Here is a 20,485-nt window from a genome sequence, read left to right as displayed (position 1 = left end):
TTGTTTATTTATTTATTAATTAAAAACCCATTTACAAGAACTTGAAAAGGACGGAGCAAAATATAAAAGAAAAGAGAACAATAGTACAAGACAAACATTGACAAAACCAATAAAAATCAAATAAGAACACCAATTATAAATAAATCAAGGACAAATAAGAATAAGAACAAAATCAAAACGAAGAAAGTCCAAGAACAAAATAAGAACAAAATCAAACGAAGGAAAAGCAAATTCACATTTACAACACATCATATCCATATATAAATAAAGAAAAAAAGGATCTCCGCAATAAATACACGCCGTAAACACAAATGACTTAAATGCTATTGAACTAAAACGGGGTACCAATCATTCTGTGAATGTGAAGAACTAAGCCTTCGGTTACGCTTATTAATTTACTTAGAGATTGCATGTTAAGGGTCAGCAAGTCCATACTTTCCAACCAATGGAGAATTCCGATGCCAAAGCTGTAGCCGAAGCAAATACTTGGGGAACCGAAAGAAAATAGTCTGAACTTTCAGACAATCTGTTCTAGTAAACAGCTTCCAGAACGGTATGGTAGGGTCTCCATGGAGGTTACGTTCGTAACATTTTTGTTACGTTATACATAAAAAGTTACTTTTTATGTTATGGCCATGAAAATTACTTTTTCGTAATTTTGGCCATAATTTTTGGCCACGAGGTTACGTTCGTAACATTTTTGTTACGTTATACATAAAAAGTTACTTTTTATGTTATGGCCATGGAAATGTTACATTTACGATATGTTTTTGAATAATCGATTGATTGCTCGTTTTCTGATCAATGTATTTTTCTTCTCGAAAAAATGCAACTGTTTTCAGTTTATATACATTTTCATGAGTATGGGCATTCTTTCATATTGGGGTCGGGTAATCTTAACACAGGATCATTCAATTATTAGGACGAGAAAACTCCCGTTTTGCTCATTCACATAGTAAGTAAGGGTAACATTATCATTCGTGTAATTATCATTTGCAATGCTGAGAAAGGAAACAAATTTTGCAGTCAGTATCTCAGTGTTGCGTTCGTTTTTCTTAGTGGATAACACTAACCTAATGTTATCCACATTATACATAGTGGAAGAGCTGGATAACCATACATAGTGGATAAGTTTATAACCTAATTACACTGGTCTACAGTGATTCACGAACAATTACTAAATTATTCATATTGTTTAATTTGTATTGCTATTTAAATAACTGTAAGTAAAAAATCTCAACATGTCTCAATCATTCTCTGTCATTATTGCAAAAGTAACTGCAACCTAGTAAAAAAACGAACCACTGCCCATAGTATTCGAATATTAAAAAAGTGGTCTAAAAAAAACTGGCTAGTGAGAAAGAATTTCCATTTGTAGCTGATTCAGTAATGTCGAATGTAACAATAACAATTATATCGAGTAGTTTGAGTTGTAAAATGTCAATTTGAAATAACAAGTGAAGAATAAATAGTGCTGGTGATAAAGCCTTGAAGTGTCTTTTGCCTTTGCAAAGATAAGATCTTGTTGAGGGGTAATTTTTGTCCTTTGCATTTATAAAGAATAAAGAAAGAAATGAACTTGATACAGCTCCAAATTTGAGGCTCTACCTGTCATGCTAAGCCATCAAGCTCCAAAATCTCATTGAAAAGCATTTCTCTTCATCAACGTTCATGCTGTTGTGTTTAAAAAAAACATCAATGTAGAATATTCCGTTACTTTTAAATTATGTTAAAAAATGTATCCAAGCTAGGTTTAGTGTTGTTTTCCTCCATGTCTCCACCAACTTTCCAAGGGGTCAATCAAGCCTATTCCTGAGCACAAAAGGCATACCTGACTTAGAAATGATCATAATTGAGTGCATGAAAAGGTTCAATTAAATACTTATTAATCCCACAAAAGCTTTGGTTTCTTGAAGTATACTCTGCTGGTCTAAGAAGGAAGTCAAAGACTATATATCTTCTTTATTTCGTAATAAAAAAAGCCACAATGTACATCCACAAAAAATCAGAGACTTTACTTGTGAAATCGTTCAGACTCTGAAAATTTGTGTTCTTTTTCCAGGTTCTAAGTTTGACTTGCGGAACGATGTGTGATAATAGCGTGCAGCAGAATAATATGTAAATAACATGTATATAAATAATCTGAATGGCTTAAGACAATCCATCACATGAATAAAGCAGCGGAAATAGACCACGCTTTTCCTAATTGGAATTCCAGGGATAGAAATATTGCCCAAACTAGGGCACCGAAAGATATTTTTGATCTTATACATTCCCCCCTGCCGCAGCTATAAGGCATGACAGGTTGTATCTATAAAATATACTAAATAAACAAGCGATGAGAAAGATGATAAATGTGGTTCCGAAGCATGCTTACAATTGGCCTACATTACCTGGCTACATCTTATTTTCAGACTGTAATTCAGTAACAAACAATTTACTCACCTTGTCCAGCAACTTTCCGAGTCAACAAAATGTCGTTGTTATGCAATGTACACAATTATGTTGTCTTTTTTTTTTTTCTTTTTTTGTGCAATTTTTTGGCTTTTAGGCTAAGGAGCTATGACTTTTAGAAAAGAGGAGTAGAAATGATTAATATTCTTACGTATTACGAAGTTTGGAATGAGTATTGATAGAATGGGCTGGTGTTTACACAGGATTTTGACTTTAGGGCGATGTATCGACCCACTAAATTGCCTTCTATCCATTAAAGAGCTAACAAGTGTGTATTTTATGCTCGAGGGTGGAGGATTCAAACTTTTTTCCCCTGGCATGATTTTGGAAGTAGGAACCATCATCCTTGAGTGGTTTTTCTTTTGTGTAGGTTAACAACTACGCAAATAAAGCTTTGAAATTTTAACCTTAAATCCTTCAATTTTAGGAACGTCATTAGCATTTTTAATGACATATTCACCTCATATAGGAGGATGTTGTTAAAGTTGTGAAATTTGAAATACAAATTTTAGATACTTCTTAGCTGCTTGGTCGACTAGAAAATATAGCCCTATGTCAGTTTATAAATTGTCATGACTAATAAAAGCTGTGAGAGGACTAGTTTTATCATAAAATGCAAAATCTAGTGCTCTTTTTAAGGGACAATACGGTTTCGAAATTCTCTCTCGTTTTCCATTCGTGGCCGAGTCAAAACTCGGCAACCATGAAAATATCCCTCCAGGAGCTACATATGAGTACAACCATATGGATAAGGGTGCTAAACTATGTATTTTCCTCCTTTCTGAAATTATAATCATACAAGGGTGTTTTGTCCCTATAATTGGAGCTTGGCTCCAGGTGCTGATAGTATGATTAATGAGTTCCTTAAATATGGTGGCTCTGAGGTTAGGAATAAGCTACTGAAGATTATGAACATGATTTTTGAAAAAGGGGAAGTACCCAATGATTTTAGGAAGACCTTAATTAAACCACTGTATAAGAAAGGTGACAAGAGTGAATGTCGTAATTATCGAGGCATTAGTCTGGTCTCTGTAGGTAGCAAATTACTGAGTAATATGATACTTTTTAGACTGAGACATGCTGTAGACAAAGTTTTAAGGGAAGAACAATGCGGTTTTAGAAAAGGTAGAGGATGTGTCGACCATGTTTTCACTCTTAGGTTAATAATTGAGAAGTCCCTTCGTTGTCAAACACCTTTGGTCCTTAGTTTTATCGATTATGAGCAAGCTTTCGATTCTGTTGATAGAACAGCGTTAACAAAGGTCTTATCGTTATATGGTATACCAGAAAAATACATTAAAGTGATTTGCGCTATGTACGAGAATAATACTGCTGCGGTTAAGGTAGGAAATGAGGTTAGCAACTGGTTTTGTATTAAATCAGGAGTTAAGCAGTGTTGTGTTCTATCCCCCTTTATATGGATCATTTTGATGGACTTCGTCTTAAGGAGCACAGGAAAGGCAATTGGAGACCATGGAATCAAATGGGGAGGAAGAACGCTCCTGGACTTAGATTATGCTGATGATTTAAGCATATTAGATGAAAGTGTGAGCAAAATGAATGAATTTTTAGAGGTTTTACGAGTTCAGGGTGCTAAAATAGGCTTGAAAATTAATGTTAAGAAGACTAAGTCACTAAGGCTAGGAATAAGTGAAGATGAACAGGTGACCTTAGGTAACGAAAAGATTGATCAGGTTGGGAGCTTCAGTTACCTTGGTAGTATTATTAGTAAAGATGGTGGGAGCAGTGAAGATGTTAAAAGTAGAATAGCTAAAGCTCAGGGTGTTTTTTCACAGTTAAAAAAAGTTTGGAAGAATAGAAAGATAAGCCTACAAACCAAGATTAGAATATTGGAAGCTACAGTGATGACAGTGGTCAAATATGGCTCTGAAGCATGGACACTCCGAAAAGCAGATGAAAATTTACTAGATGTTTTCCAGAGAAATTGCCTACGGATTGTTCTGGGTACCCGGCTGACTGACCGTATTTCAAACAGTAGGTTGTACGAAAAGTGTGGTTCAATTCCGCTTTCTGGGGCTATAATGAAAGAAAGGTTGAGATGGCTAGGCCATGTTCTACGGATGAAGGATGACAGATTACCGAAGATTGTCCTTTTTGGCCAACCGTCTGGGGCTACACGGAAAGCAGGTCGTCCTTGTCTGGGTTGGGAGGATGTCATAAATAAAGATTTAAAGGAAATGGGAACTTCCTGGGAGGGTGTAAAGAGGGAGGCTTTAAATAGATTAGGTTGGAGGAGGAGCGTGCGTAGCTGTGTTGGCCTCAGGCGGCTTGGTGCTGCAGTGAGTTATTAGTAGTAGTAGTAGTAGTAGTCTAAAGTAGGGTCCGAAAGACTGAGGCCCCCTGTATTTGCACAATTATGCAAATACTCCACCTCCTTTTACTCATCATTATTATGGAGCTTTTTTTGCGCCCTTAATTTATTTTCAGAGAATGTATATAAACCACAAAATAAAATTTCAGTTTTATAGAAAGCAATCAGTCTCACTGTTATGGCTACTTCCCCTACTACGCCTGTCATAACTGAGTGCTACTACCTCTACTACGACGAGGATTTTTACAGGACTGGCTTTCGTCATCTGTCCTGATACCAAATGATTCCAGCAATTGACAAGAATTTGTTTTATGACTGTTACTTATGTCGACCGCCGGCAATTTTTTTTATTTTGCCAGAAAATATGGAATCTGACCGTGGCCCTCATAAATGAGTAAATACGAGCATAAATTTAATTACATTTAAATTTAATATTATCTGTAGATTATTTATTATTTAAGAATTAACGACGCTTCTTGACTACTAAGGTCCTTGCGTCGGCCCTGCAGTGCATTCCTGCAGCGTGATTCGATCTCTGGGTCCCGTATTACCAAGCTAAGGTCAAATCTACTGCACCACCACAGGACAATATTATCTGTAGATTGACTCTTGGTATATCTCATTTGAAGTGCTTTGTGCTAAATTAAAAAAAAAACAAACTTTGTCCTTGTAGTGGTGGTGCTTCTTAAACTTGAAATATTTGATTTGAGCTCTTTTTATTGTAGCATTTGGCCACATATGCTCCCAAAACCTGAAAAAATAAAAAAAAAACTTGCATTAAAATCTTTGTGAAATATTATGTGTTTTCATAATTTCACAGCACAATTCATCTTGTGACAACTCGTTCTAGCCGACTGGTTAACGCGCTAAACTTGAAATCTTTTTTCCGTTAATTACACAGTTCAAGTCCTGGTGTCGCTGGTTATTTGGTTTGGAGCTTGGGTCAGTGGCGTGACCGTGTAAGCTCAACCAGAGACGACCCAGTTCTAAATGGGTATCAGGAGAAATCTGGGTAAGGTAAATAAATAGGGAGGGTGTGCGAACGCACAGGATGACTGGCCCCCACCCCATTCTTCTTCCTGGCTGAAGGGCCATGAAACGGTTTTCTAACGGCCTCTGTTTTGGCAGAATTACACCGTTTTCTTGTTCTACAACAGAAAAAGAAGTTGTTAAACCTGTTTACACTTCTCTTTGCCACTTTCTAAGAGATTATTTGAGATTCCTTTATGACATGACTTGTTTGTTTTTTTTTATTATTATTATATTAAATCAGTAGTATCTAAATCTTAATTTCAGGTCTTTCGAGGGGAGAAGGATGTCAAGATTAGTTTGAACAAAATGGAAACGAAAAATCCAAAGGGATAGTGCGGTTTTAATTTTAACTAGGAAGGGATAGGGGATGGTCAGGGGATTCTCCATAGATGAGGGGGGGAGGTGCTTTTTTAAGGGGAAATTTGTTAAGCCAGTATTCCCTATCCCAGATTTTTGGAGGTATGCATGTATAGAACAAATGTGTGCTTAATATTTGTCGAATAAAAAAACTTAATAATTCAAAACTCTTGCCAAAATCGGTGAAAGAATGGGGGTAATTTTATTTTTAGTGTCCCTGCGATTCTTGGTTAAATGCAAATGAACGATCATTTTTCTCTATTTGTTTTTGTGCACTTTGTGTACAAAATATGAATATTAAATGTTGTGAGGTTAATGCTAAAATAATTTTCTTTCTAGGTTTTGATATAGTGCATTCATTAGTAGCTGTTCTAGTCACGTATATCTCTTTGCAAGTTGCTGGAGGGACAACGCTTTCTGTTGTGTTTTCTTTTGTATTTCATATGGCCTACCTCCTAGTCGGTAAGTTTAACTGTTATAAGACAATAAAAGAGGAAAAAAGTTAGCGGAAAATCCAGGCCTATAGCTTTTTTAAACTGTGCAAAATGGTTGAATTTTAAAACCATAGATAACAATTTATTAATTTAATAAATCCAAAATATTCGAAGTTGAAGGCTTGCCGCGAGGTTTAGGTTTCATCGCTTTCCCAAAGATTAGGCTAAAACCAACTCATTCCATCGTGAGTTGGAGGAGCTTACCATGAAACAAATTCCCAGGTAAAATCTGAATTATAGATGCTGGTTGAGATAGAAAAACGCCTGGTCTTGCTGCAAGAAGAAGAAGAGGAAAACTATCAGTTCTGTCTAGCGGCTTTAAATTTTGCAGTTAAGACCTTTGTGCTTTTAAAGGAACTTATACTGCTAATGGTATTATTGTTATTTTAATTTTTTTTTTTTGAAGTCCCTTCGTTAGTGCTGCTCATTCTTTGGGTGTAGATCTTTTGTATTTCTGTAAGAGGTACGCTTATTTGTTACACGTGCATGATGGAAGCGTGGAAGTTCAAATTAACCAACCCAAGTACATATTTTAGGAATTACTTCTGATAAAGCTACAAATGCAGCTCCAATGTCTTAAGACAAAACATGCTATGCCACCCTATGGCTTGTAATTTGCACCACGATTTTTATCAAGGGATTTCTGTTGTTCATTACGAGGTGAATTCTTTCTCAAGATTTCTTTCCCTGGTTTTTCATAGATTTTATATAGAAGCTCTTGTAGATAATTTCTTATATTTTCAACGTAATTCTGTCGTTTTTTTTTTCAAATCCCAGAAGGTTAGTTAAAGTTCAGTTTAGTTTCGAACTTTTGCTGTTGCTAGATTAGAAGCTGAATCTTGTAAAATTACCTATTTGTATAGTTGCTTTATCGTATATTATTTTACCAAGCAATTTATAGATTAGTTTAATTGCTTTCTAGCGTGCCTTAAGCTTTGGTTAACATAATTTTGATGAGATAAAATAGCCTTTTAATGTCGTCACATTCTTTGTATTGGTTACAGTCGGGCAATTTACGATGAATTGACTAATTAAATGGATTTCAAACAGTTCGTGGCAAAGAAACCAAAGTAACCGAAACTATGGAAAACGGAATTTTGATACCAATAATTATATCAAAAGAATTGGATTTTTATGCTGATTTCAAGTATATAGGTTTTATTAAGTTTTGTTTAACCAATCAAAAATTACGAGCCTGAGAAAATTTGCCTGATTTTCGGAAAAAGGGGTAAACACCCCCTTAAAAGTCACAGAATCTGAATGAAAATTACACCATCAGATTCAGCGTATCAGAGAACCCTACTGTAGAGGTTTCAAGCTCCTACCTGCAAAAATGTGGATCTTTGTATTTTTTGCCAGAAGAAAGATCACGGATGCGAGTTTATTCGTTTGTTTGTTATGTGTGTGTTTTTTTTGCAGGGGTGATCGTATTGAACCAGTGGGCCTAGAACATCAGGAGAGGGCTCATTCTAACGGAAATTTAAAGTTCTAGTGCCCTTTTTAAGTGGCCAGAAAATTTGAGGACAACTAGGCTTCCTCCCACTTAACTTTTTTCCCAAAATCACCCGATCAAAATTTTGAAATAGCCATTTTCTTCAGCATAGTTTAAAGGCTTAATAAATTTGTTTTTGGAAATAACGTGACTCCCTCCCCACAGCCCCTGGGAAATGTCTTTAAGTTATAAAATTCGCCTATTGTGTACGTATAGCATTTGTTATTGGGAAGTATGCATGCATTTTTCAGATGGGGAGGAGAAGACGAATTTTCTGCTGGGGGATTTTGCACGGGGAGAATTTACCAAGGAGATGGAAGTTTCCAGGGGGTGAACTTTTGAGGGAAAATTTTATACTGGGGGAATTCCCCAGAATTCTTATACGAATTTAATTTATTTCTTGCTTTCTTTTACAGACTTAATTTTATACGTTAACATGCTGATGGTAAATGTCCGGGGTAAATTTTTACCATGATTGAATTGTCCAGAGGATATTTCCTTGAGGAGGGGGATTTTTCCGCCAGATTTCCTGCCGTTATTTAAACAAGAGCTAAGAGCTAATGTGGCACTTGTGACGATGTGACATGACGATATAAGAGCTCATATGGCATGAGCTCTAGTAAAATTTTACGCATCAATATATTGCTTTAAAAGTAAAATCAGAGGCTTAATACCGGTCGGGATTAAAAATAAGAGCTCTGAGTCACGAGGTCCTTCTAAATATCAAAATCCATTAAGATCCGATCACCCACTCGCAAGTTAAAAATACCTCAATTTTTATAATTTTTCCTCTCCCTTCAGCCCCCCAGATGGTCGAATCAGGGAAAACTACTTTATCAGGTCAATTTGTGCAGCTCCCTGACACACCCACCATTTTCATCGTCCTAGCACGTCCAGAAGCACCAAACTCGCCAAAGCACTGAATACCACCCCCTAACTCCCCCAAAGAGAGTGAATCCAGTCCGGTTACATCAATCATGAATCTACGACATTTATAAGCTTTTTCCAAGATTTCCGGTTTCCCCCTCCAACTTCCCCCAATCTCAACAGATCTGGTCGGTATTTGAAATAAGAGCTCCGAGACATGAGTTCCTTCTAAATGTTAAATTTCATTAAGATCCGGTCACCCGTTCTTAAGTTAAAAATACCTCAATTTTTCTAATTTTTTAAAATTAACAACCCGCAGCTCCCCCAAAGAGAACGGATCCGTTCCAATTAATCCAATCACGTATCTATAGCTTATGCTTATTCTTCCCATTAAGTTTCATCCCGATCTCTCCACTCTAAGCGTTTTCCAAGATTTCCAGTTTCTAAGATATCCGGTTTCCCCATCCAACTCCCCCCAATGTCACCGGATCTGGTCGGGATTTAAAATGAGAGTTCTAAAGCACAAGATCCTTCTAAATATCAAATTTCATTAAGATCTGATCATCTGTTAGTAAGTTACAAATACCTCATTATTTCTAATTTTTCCGAATTACCCCCCCCCTCAACTCCACCAACGAGAGCGGATACGGTCCGGTTATGTCAGTCACTTATCTTGGACTTGTGCTTATTCTTCCCACCAAGTTTCATCCTGATCTCTCCTGATCCCCCCCCCAATGATACTGGATTAGGTCGGGATTTAAAATAAGAGATCTGAGTTACGAGATCCTTCTAAATATGAAATTTCATAAAGATCCGATCATTTCTTCGTAAGTTAAAAATACCTCATTTTTTTAAATGTTTTAGAATTAACCCTTCCCCCCCCCCAACTCCCCCAAAGAGAGCGGATCCATTCCGGTTATGTCAATCACGTATCTAGGACTTGTGCTTTATTTTCCCTCGTTTCATCTCGATCCCTCCACTCTAAGCGTTTTCCAAGATTTTAGGTTTCCCCACCCCAACTCCCCCCAATGTCACCTGAGACACGATATCCTTCCCAACATCAAATTTCATTAAGATCCGATCACCCGTTCGTAAGTTAAAAATACCTCCTTTTTCTAATTTTTTCGATTTAACCGTCCCTCTACTCACCCCCCCCCCCCAGATGGTCGAATCGGGAAAACGACAATTTCTAATTTAATCTGGTCTGGTTCCTGATACGCCTGCCAAATTTCATCGTCCTAGCTTACCTGGAAGTGCCTAAAGTAGCAAAACCGGGACAGACAGACCGACAAAATTTGCGATCGCTATATGTCACTTGGTTAATACCAAGTGCCATAAAAATGATCAAAAATTAAACAAGTTTTTTCAGCTTAAAGGAAGGAGTAACATTAAAACTTTAAACGAACAGAAATGATTATGTATATGTGGGGTTTGTTTCCCCCTCAATGCCTTGCTCCTTACGCTAAAGTTTAAATTTTGTCCCAATTCTGAAAAAACGACTTCTGAAAGAAAAGAGTTGTTTAATTGGAAAAATAAATAACTTTTTTAAAAGTGCCGAAGAGCGTAAAGAGCGAGTTGTTGAGGAGGGGGAAACCCCGCTCATCTATATATATATAAATAAGTTGTCTGTGTGTGTGTGTGTGTGTCGAGTGACGTCATGTTTGTGTGTCGACTGACGTCATTATAAAGATTGAGCTTTATGCGTCATGAAGTTGTTTGTCGACTGACGTCATGTTCGTCAACTGATGAAATTACATACCGGGACACAAATGACGACCGGGACGCAGGGAATATAAATGACGACCGGGAACCCCTTAGATAAATTACAGACTGGGACACCCGGACACAAATCACGACCGGGACACAGGGAATATAAATGACGACCGGGACACAGGAACACAACTACAACGGGGACGCCGGGGGCACAGGCGGGATATATAAATGGCGACCGGGACACAGGGATTGTTCGAATAGAAATTACAGACCGGGACACCGGGACACAAATGACGACCGGGACTGAAAAAAATAAAAAACTAAAAAGGTAAAAATTACAAAAAAAAACTAAAAAGAAAAAAGAAAAAAAAACTAAAAAAAAGTAAAAACCAAAAAAAAACTAAAAATAAAAAAAGGGGAAAAACACAAGAATTTATTTCATCATATACCAATTCAAAAACGAATGTATATACAGAGCGGGATACAAATGACGACCGGGACACAGGGAACATAAATGACGACCGGGACACAGGGACACAACTACAACGGGGACGCCGGGGGGCACAGGGGGATATATAAATGACGACGGCGACACAGGGAATGGTCGATTAGCAATCACCATCAACAAAGATCAAGGGCAATCATTAGAATCATGAGGTATAGTTCTGAATACGGATTGTTTTCCCATGGACAATTATATGTTGCATGTTCAAGAGTCGGTAAACCTGACAATCTATTCATATGCACAGACAATGGGACAGCGAAGAATGTTCTATATTCGCAAGTTTTACGTCGTTAAAAACATATATATATATATATATATATATATATATCTATATTCACAGGTGGGACACAGGGACACAACTACAATGGCGCGTAACTAATATGGCGCGTAACGACTTACGCGTGCGTGGGGTTTGGGGGGGGGGGGGCAAAGCACCCCCCAACAGCTAGTAGACATAATAATTTCTGTTTGTCTCAAGTTTTAATGTTGCTCCTTACTTTGAGCTGAAAAAACTTGTTTTTCCTATTTAATATATCAAAAGAATCGGCTTATGCTGATTCTGAATTTTTAAATATCTGCAGATATTTTTTTGGAGGGGGGAGGGGGACTTTTGTGGTGGGGGCTTATGTGGAAGGATCTTTCCATTAAGAATTTTTCGTGTGGTAAGGGAATTTGCCATTAAGAGGGAGTCGGATTTCTTGGCATTGTTTAAAAAACGACCAGAAATTAAATAAAAAGAAAAGTTCTTTCAACTGAAAGTAAGGAGCAACGTTCAAACTTAAAACAAACAGAAATTATTAAGGATATGAGGGGTGTTGCAGCTTATTATTCTAACTAAACGGCCCTTGTATTTCAGGAGTTATTCCTAAATGATTAGAGCAAGAAGTCAAACTTTAGCGTAAAGAGAGAGGTATCTAGGAGGGGTAACCCCCCTCACATACGTAATTATTTCTGTTCGTTTTAAGTTTTAATGTTGCTCCTTACTTTCAGTATAAAAAATTTCATTTATTTAATCTCAGTGTAGAAATAAGACCTTGCTGTCTTTTTTGGCACCCTCATTGCTCGTTTCAAATTTTAAGGCTACATAACCTAACAAGAAGACAAATTAAAAAAAAGAACAATAAAAAAAAAATAATAACCGACCAAGAGAAATACAGATTAAGACGTATTGGACGCAAAGTTGATGTACCAAGGACAGTAAAAATAAGTCTGATTATTTAAATTGGTGAAGTGGAAACTTACTCAATCACATTTATCGTAAAAATCAGGAAAATCGAGCATCCAATTTTTAAGTAAAAAGACCTCTATATGCAATTACGAAGTTTTTGGTAATAGTGGGAGCCGAATTAGAAAAAAATGGGGTTAAAAATTAGAAGAAAAAGAAATAAACCAGGTGACACCAAACGTCGTAGGAAAGTGCTACTTTACTTTCACGACGACGATGGATAAAGTAGATTTATTCGGCACCAAATTGAAGAGTAAAACCAAACAAATCATCAAATGTGTTACGGACAGAAAGTGTTTTTAAATTTAACTAATAGCTTTTGCTTATTTATTTTCTCGGTTCAATGTGGCACTGACGAAAATGTGGTTCTGCCCTAAAAATTTTATGCTTTTGAAACGGCCAAAAGAACGATCTTCGGCCGTTCAAAACGGCCGAAAGAATTATGGTTTTCAGGTATAAGTAGACCCAAGATGGGTCTAGGGAGGCAAATAACGCTTTATTTTGATGTCCTTGGTACTTTAAGTATAAATTCCTGCACCTAGAATTCCACGCTGTTGTTTAGGAATTGGTCAAATTGAAATATATTTTTCAAAGTATATTCAAGTAAGTTGTATCAAAAATATTTTTTGGAATATGTTATTACGAAAATAATCAAGATACATTTTAATATTTTATTTTATGAAGCATTGAACACCAACTTAATTTGATAAGTGAAGCTGAATATTTCAGGTTATTGGGTAACTGCCACAAAAGAATATGATATAAAATGGACAATGCCACATTGTGTGCTAGTATTAAGACATATTGCGTTAACTTTTGATGTGGCTGATGGAAAAGTCCCAGAGGTAAGTTTCTATTATTATCACTAGTATGATTTTGGAGCAAAGATAATACCAATGCTGTATACAATTAACTTTGCAGTGCCATCAAGTACTTGACGATATTATTGACGATATTATGATATTATGACGATAGTATAATTTTGGAGCAAAGATAATACCAATGCTGTATACAATTAACTTTGCAGTGCCATCAAGTACTTGACGATATTATGATATTATTGACGATATTATGATATTATGACGATAGTATGATTTTGGAGCAAAGATAATACCAATGCTGTATACAATTAAATTTGCAGTGCCATCAAGTACTTGACGATATTTTGCTAGTATTGACCGTTAGGATTTTTTCTTATAAAAAAAGATCAGGATTTTTTAGAAGGAAGTTTGAGAGAATTCTTCATCATATCATCTGTTGAGTGGTCATCAAGGATGCCTGAATAAAGTTTCATTTAAGGGGTGGCAAATATTTTTCAAGAGGGAAATTTTTTTTAATGGTTTATAACCATATTTTAGCCAGAAATTTTATTTTGCTGGGTTATGTTATATATTTCACTCTTCTGAGTATTTTTGTCATCTAAAAGGGTAGATGGGTTATCCCTCGCACTTGCCGATAGTGTCCACTCAACATCGCATTTTTTTCTCTTAGATACTTTTGGGTATAATTCCTGTCGAAATGTTCCTTAAGAAGACAATCAGCAAAGGGGAGACTACGATGTCTTCCGCTCCTTGCTTCTCCTCTGGTAGTGTGTAGGTGGGGATCTTTTACGAGGAAGAGTAAAGCAAATAGTTGTAAAAACCTGATACTCACTAAAAATTTGAAGCTGAAGCTTAAACGCTGACTTCTGGTAAGAAACACCATAGTCAGAGCTAAAGCAAAAAAAAAAAAGAAAGAAGAAAGTCGATGGAAGGAGATATTTGCTGTTTAACATGGACCCAATAGAAGTCAGAACTAATAGTTCCTCTTACAGTGTAGCGCTACCCAAGAAAACTGGAAAATTTCATAATGGAATTCAGTGAAATTGGATTGAGTTTATTGAAGTTTGGATTTGAATGAAAATCTAGCATTATAAGTGAAAAATTTCTGGAATACAAAATAAAATGATGTAAAATTATGAAAAAAAAGTCTCTTGTTCTCATTTGGCGAGAGTGATGCTTTATCTTCAGACAAGTATTAATCGAAAGCAATAAAAAAGAAGGAAAATAAGTACAACTTGTACTTTTACTATTTTCTGTTTTAATTAGCTTCAGCATTTTGCTGGTTAATTCTGGATGGCACTAGTTGTTTTGTTTTTTTTACGGTTTAGGTGTTCTTTAGTGTCAACTGTCAAAACCCTTTGCATGAAGCTCATGCTTCTCAGTTTTACAAACACCCAACTGGAGCTCAGTTGTTCAGTCTCAAAAGGCCCCTGCCGGAGGATATGGAGGACTGGGGTAAAATAACGAAATAATGGCGTAAAATTGTCTGTTTTGATATTTTTGTACATAGAACATTTATGCTGAATTCTGTAAATAGCCCTTTGTTTGCAACGGAGAAAATATTAATGCAATGCTTTTAAAGAAATTGATCAAACATGGAACGCCATCAAGGGATGAAGACTAGGTATTTGCCCATCTGGAAATGCAGTTAGGATAAATTTTACTGTTTTAAGTGAAAATTGCTTCAATGAAGACATAATTTATCATAAACTTCTTTTTTGGAAATGTAAATTTTTAGTTACACGGGTTTGAGTTTTGCCGTAGAGAAAAGAAATAAAAAGCGCTGAATAAATCCTCAGAAAACATGAAATATACCGTTATGGAACAGTCTCAAAAGAAAACTTCTACAATCAGAGGGGGTCACCAAAATGGGGGAGGGGGATGCCTCGTATTTTATCGATTTTGAAATTTTCTTAAGATCGGGGTAAAATCCTCATAAGTTAAGGTAAAATCCAGGAACATTTTTCATAATTTTATGAAGTCGATTTCTCTTATCCAACGATTGGATGAATGCATGGCTTTTCCAGACTTTGTCAGCTGCGCCATCATCAAATTGTTTATGGTTTCTTTCATCGCATTCATTTATTATGTAAAACAATCTGATGTTAAAAAACTTTTAGTTTGTTTTTCGTGAAACTTATTTTTCAGTGAATGATTCGCTATCGAATCCTTCGCTAATCATTTGAATCGAATCGCTATCGTTTATGTTAAGATTGATATGCTTCTTTGGCAATTCAAACTCAGGTCCTTTTTATCTACCGAACTAATTATAGTTTACCAGAGATGGGTTTCAGGAGTTTTCTTTGCAGGAAAAGTTGTCCTCAGATCAAAAGAAGAACCACCTCAAAAATTGTCCGTCTCTTTTGGAAATCGCTGCTCATACCTATTTTCCTGGCGGTTTTTTAGTTGGACCTCAGTTTACTATGCGACGCTACCTTGACTTCGTGTGTAACAGATTTGACTCGGTAAGTCAACAAATAATTATACTAGCCAATGAGTATCTCGGACGGCGGACATAAGAAAGAAAGAAGTACGGAATTTCCTAAACTAAAATTGTTATTTCTAAACTATTAAATAAGTTTTAAATGCCAACAATAACGATAATAAAAACAAAACGAAGCAATTTATGAAGTAAGAAATCAATAAATAAAGGGCTAACTTGGGGATCCTTTTGGTATTTCTTTCAATAGTTGATCTACTTGGGCAAATTGGTAAGGAAAAGCACAAGGGTATTCGGAGATTTAATGTTATTTTTTTTTAAGGGTTAACACAGGTATTATCATCATACATGTAAAGGGTTTTCCAACACACTTTTGTTCTTAAACGTTCAGGGCTAAATAGGATATGTGTTATCTAAAGCCGGTCTGAAAGAGGAAGTATATAAACTCAAGTTTGTGACAGAGCTAGAGTGGCAGACTAAATATAAAAAACTTGCAGTGAAAGGGGACGACTCACTATTTTAGCGTATTCAATTAATGTGATAATTCTTTTTATGTTATCAAAGGTAGTATTGCCAACTTATATAGGGGATATTGGAATCCATTTGGGTACATAGTCAATTGATCCTAGACCGGAACTGCAGTATTTGTAGACAACTTTTTTCTTTTCAATCTTATATTGTGGTGTCATTTTCAGATAGTTTCTGATTTGAGTTATAAATTCCTTTTTGTGATTGGTCCAAAGCTGCCCAAAAAATTAAAGTGAATGAAAATGAAGCAGAATTGTATTATAAAAACGTATCTTTTTTGTATTTCCCACTCCTCGTGTGGGATTCCCCCGTGACGGCTTTTATTTAGTTCCGTAATGTCATAAGTCTACTTGAAGAATCGTTTTTTTTTTTTATGTTTAGCCAATCTTTGGTTATTTTTTAAGTTTATGTTCCCTGGTAAAAGTTATGCTATTTTTCTGCAGACCTACGTTTTTAATATTTCTGCTCAGTCATTCAATAGCTGAGATTTAGCTTTATCCTTCTACTGAATGAAAATTTTCAAACTTTTTTTTTTTTTTTTTTTTTTTTTTTTTTTTTTTTTTTTTTTTTTTTTTTTTTTTTTTTTTTTTTTTTTTTTTTTTTTTTTTTTTTGCTTGAAAAGAATGGATAGATCTCATACTAACGAATCTAACGATATAATTTTAACGAGATAAATGGAGGGACTTAATCCTTAGCCATGTTTCAATAAAGTGCATTTTCTTTTAGCTTGCTTTATAAGGTTTTCACACCGTAGCTTATTTGCGATTTGCCGTTTAAAGTTGTTGGTTGTCGCAAAAACTGTGTTTTTCTAAGTAAACATAAACATCAATGTACCATATAAAGTGGAAACGAGAATTGATTGTTTGAATTAGTTAGATGGAAACCTATATAACCATTTATATCTTTTAAAAAATTAGAAAAGTTGGCAAATCAATTTCCAATTAAAAAACACTATCTAGATAGGTCAGAAGTCTGAGAAAATTCGTTAAGAGCCTTAGTTTTGGTTTTGCAAATGACGTCATGTACGATGTGTTAGTACATCATATGAGCATTTCTTATGACATCATCTAAGCATTTTCTTATTGATGTCACGTATAGCATAAATAGGATTGTTGAGTTTCAAACGCATCAATTATATATATAATATAATGTCTGGTGGAAGGCCCAAAAAAACGAAAATTTTTATTTGCAGTTACTATAAATGATGATTCTTTGGAACTGATACCTGAACTATTAAAAGTGACAGCTTATGTAGCTTATTTGCGATTTTCCGTTTAAAGTTTTTGCTTGTCACAAAAACTGCGTTTTTCTAAGTAAACATAACCATCAATGTACCAAATAAAGTGGAAACGAGAATTGATTGTTTGAATTTGTTAAGGAGAAACTTATATAACCGTTTACACCTTTTAAAAAAATTGACAGTTCAATTTCCAATTAAAAAAAAAAAAACACACTTGCAGTTATGTAGTTTTTGGTAGTAGCGGCTGTCAAATTAAAAAAAAGGAACGCGGGTGGCAAATCATCAAATATTAAACTAAAAACATGGTACCAAACGGCTTAAGAAAGTATAGCCTTTTAAAGGTATATTTTCCTTTGGGAAATAAGAGATTTTTAATTTTTGAATATTTATAGCGTGGCAACACTGATTAAAATATTGTATAGATTTGAAACATGTAAATGATTAACCTTATAAAATTGCGGTTGCCAGGTATGAATAGACCTAAGATTGGATCCAGGATGCAAAAAAATGCTGTTATTATTATGTTCTTGATACTTTAAAATAAGTATTTTTCATTAGTGTTTTCATTTTCAGATGGCTACTGGCAAGGGTAACAATGTGAAATTTGGTTTCATTCGAGGGTTGATGGGTCTACTTTATGTTGCTGTTTATCAAATAGGATCTTCATTTGTTCCTGATTCAATTGTCACGAGCTCCTCTTTCTTAGTAAGCAGTATTCTTATTTATTACTAAAATCCTTTGATATAAACTTTAAGAGGTGAAATCTTATCAAGGATTGCAAAATTTTGCCGTTAAATTACTTGATTAATTTTTAATGCTGAAATTGTACAATAATAATGCTGCTTTGTACAAGAAGGACGAATACAAAAAAAACAAACTCTTTTTACATTTGATCCCTAACATATTTGCGTGGAAGAATATTTTCTTAATCAAGACGTCAGTAAGTTTGCCCTCCCCCCCCCCCAAAAAAAATGAAAAGAAAAACACAATCATGTGCACATTCTCTCCCACATGGATAATGCATTAAAACCAAAACCATTGATGTCTTGTTTTTTTTTGTTGTTTTTATGGCACTTGGTATTAATCAAGTGACATATAGTAATCGCAAATTCTGTCGGTCTGTCGGTCCCGGTTTTGCTAATTTAGGCAGTTGAAATTTGGCAGGCGTATCAGGGACTGGACCAGATTAAATTAGAAATAGTCGTTTTCCCGATTTGACCATCTGCGGGGGGAGTGGGGGGCCGGTTAATTCGGTAAAAATAGAAAAAAATGAAGCATTTTTAGCTTACGAACGGCTGATCAGATCATAATGAAATTTGATGTTTGGAACGATATTGTGTCTCAGAGCTATTATTTTAAATTCCGACCGGGTCTGGTGACATTGGGGGGAGTTGGGAGGGGGAAACCTAAAATCTTGGAAAACACTTAGAGTGAAGGGATCGGGATCAAACTTGGTGGGAAAAATAAGCACAAGTCCTAGATACATGATTGACCTAACCGGAACGGATCCGCTCTCTTTGGGGTAGTAGGGAGGGGGGTTAATTCTGAAAAATTAGAAAAAATGAGGTATTTTTAACTTACGAACGGGTGATCGGATCTCAATGAAACTTGATATTTAGAAGGATATCGTGTCTCAAAGATCTTATTTTAAATCCCGACCGTATCTGGTGACATTGGGGGGGGGGAGTTTGGGGGGCTAAAATCATGGAAAACGCTTAGATTGGAGGTATCGGGATGAAACTTGATGGGAAATATAAGCAAAAGTCTTATATACGTGATTGACATAGGAACGGATCCGCTCTATTGGGGGGGGGGAGGGTTAATTCTGAAAAATTAGAAAAAATGACGTATGCTTAACTTACGAAGGCGTGATCGGATCTTCATGAAACTTCATATTTAGAGGAACCTCGTAACTCAGATCTCTTATTTTAAATCTCAACTGGATCCAGCGTCATTGGGGGGGGGGGGGGCAATTGGGGGTGGGACCGGAAATCTTAGAAAATACTTAAAGAGGAGAGATCAGGATGAAACTGGATGGGAAGAATAAAAACCTGTCTAAGATACGTGACTGACATAACCGGACCGGATCTGCTCTCTTTGGTGGAGTTGGGGGGGGGTAATTCGGAAAAATGAGGTATTTGTAACTTACGAACGGGTCACCAGATCTTAATGAAATTTGATATTTAGAAGGATCTTGTGCTTTAAAGCTCTAATTTTAAATTCCAACCAGATCCTGTGACATTGGGGGAGTTAGGTGGGAAACCGGAATTCTTGGAAAACGTGAAAATTGGGGTATTTTTGTCTTACGATTAGGTGATCGGACCTTAATGAAACTTGATATATATATATCTATATATATAAAAATAAGTTGTCTGTGTGCGTGTGTGTGTGTGTGTGTCTGTCGAGTGACGTCATGTTTGTGTGTCGACTGATGTCATGAAGTTAGTTGTCGTCATGTTTGTTATGACGATGACGTCATTAAAGGTATTTAAGACATTCGTTCACGGAAAAATGTTTAATTGTAAAATGACTGAAGAACCTACAATGGCAACAGCCGAGGAAGCTGCTCAAAGAGTCTATGCCAAAAAACTTGCTGCTGATAGAGAAAGTAAGAAAAGAAAGCGTGCCGAGGAATCACAAGAACAGCAAGAAAACAGGCTTGCGACTGATAGAGAAAGTAAGAAAAGAAAGCGTGCCAAGGAATCACAAGAACAGCAAAAAACAGGCTTGCGGCTAAAGAACGCAAAACCGCGCAGTTAGATGAAAATCCACCTGGACAGCGAGAGTCAAAATATATCAAAACTGAAAATGATAGCGATGATGATTGGGTTTGGGATTTTGACTTGGATAAGGTCATCAATGCCTACCAGATTTAAGTTTAAAAAAAAAAAAGGTTCGGCAATATGTACTTCATAGTGACGCTGTGACGCTACAACGGGGACGCCGGGGGCACAGGCGGGATATATAAATGACGACCGGGACACA

At 35.9% G+C, this 20,485-nt stretch overlaps 1 protein-coding gene across 1 annotated transcript in view; it reads left to right on the top strand.

Annotated features, from left to right (window-relative positions):
* LOC136027733 (lysophospholipid acyltransferase 5-like) overlaps positions 1-20,485 on the top strand; it is a 51,401-nt gene that overhangs the window by 11,187 nt on the left and 19,729 nt on the right. The window contains exons 3-6 of the mRNA XM_065705188.1: positions 6,515-6,637; positions 13,201-13,316; positions 15,602-15,757; positions 18,074-18,226. Of these exons, the coding sequence (XP_065561260.1) occupies positions 6,515-6,637; positions 13,201-13,316; positions 15,602-15,757; positions 18,074-18,226 (548 nt within the window). The remainder of the gene's footprint in view (positions 1-6,514; positions 6,638-13,200; positions 13,317-15,601; positions 15,758-18,073; positions 18,227-20,485) is intronic.

The sequence above is a fragment of the Artemia franciscana genome, chromosome 5, assembly GCF_032884065.1.
Source record: "Artemia franciscana chromosome 5, ASM3288406v1, whole genome shotgun sequence".
Lineage (NCBI taxonomy): Eukaryota > Metazoa > Arthropoda > Branchiopoda > Anostraca > Artemiidae > Artemia > Artemia franciscana.
Note: the sequence above shows the minus strand (reverse complement) of the source record. Positions and strands in the feature narration are given on the sequence as shown.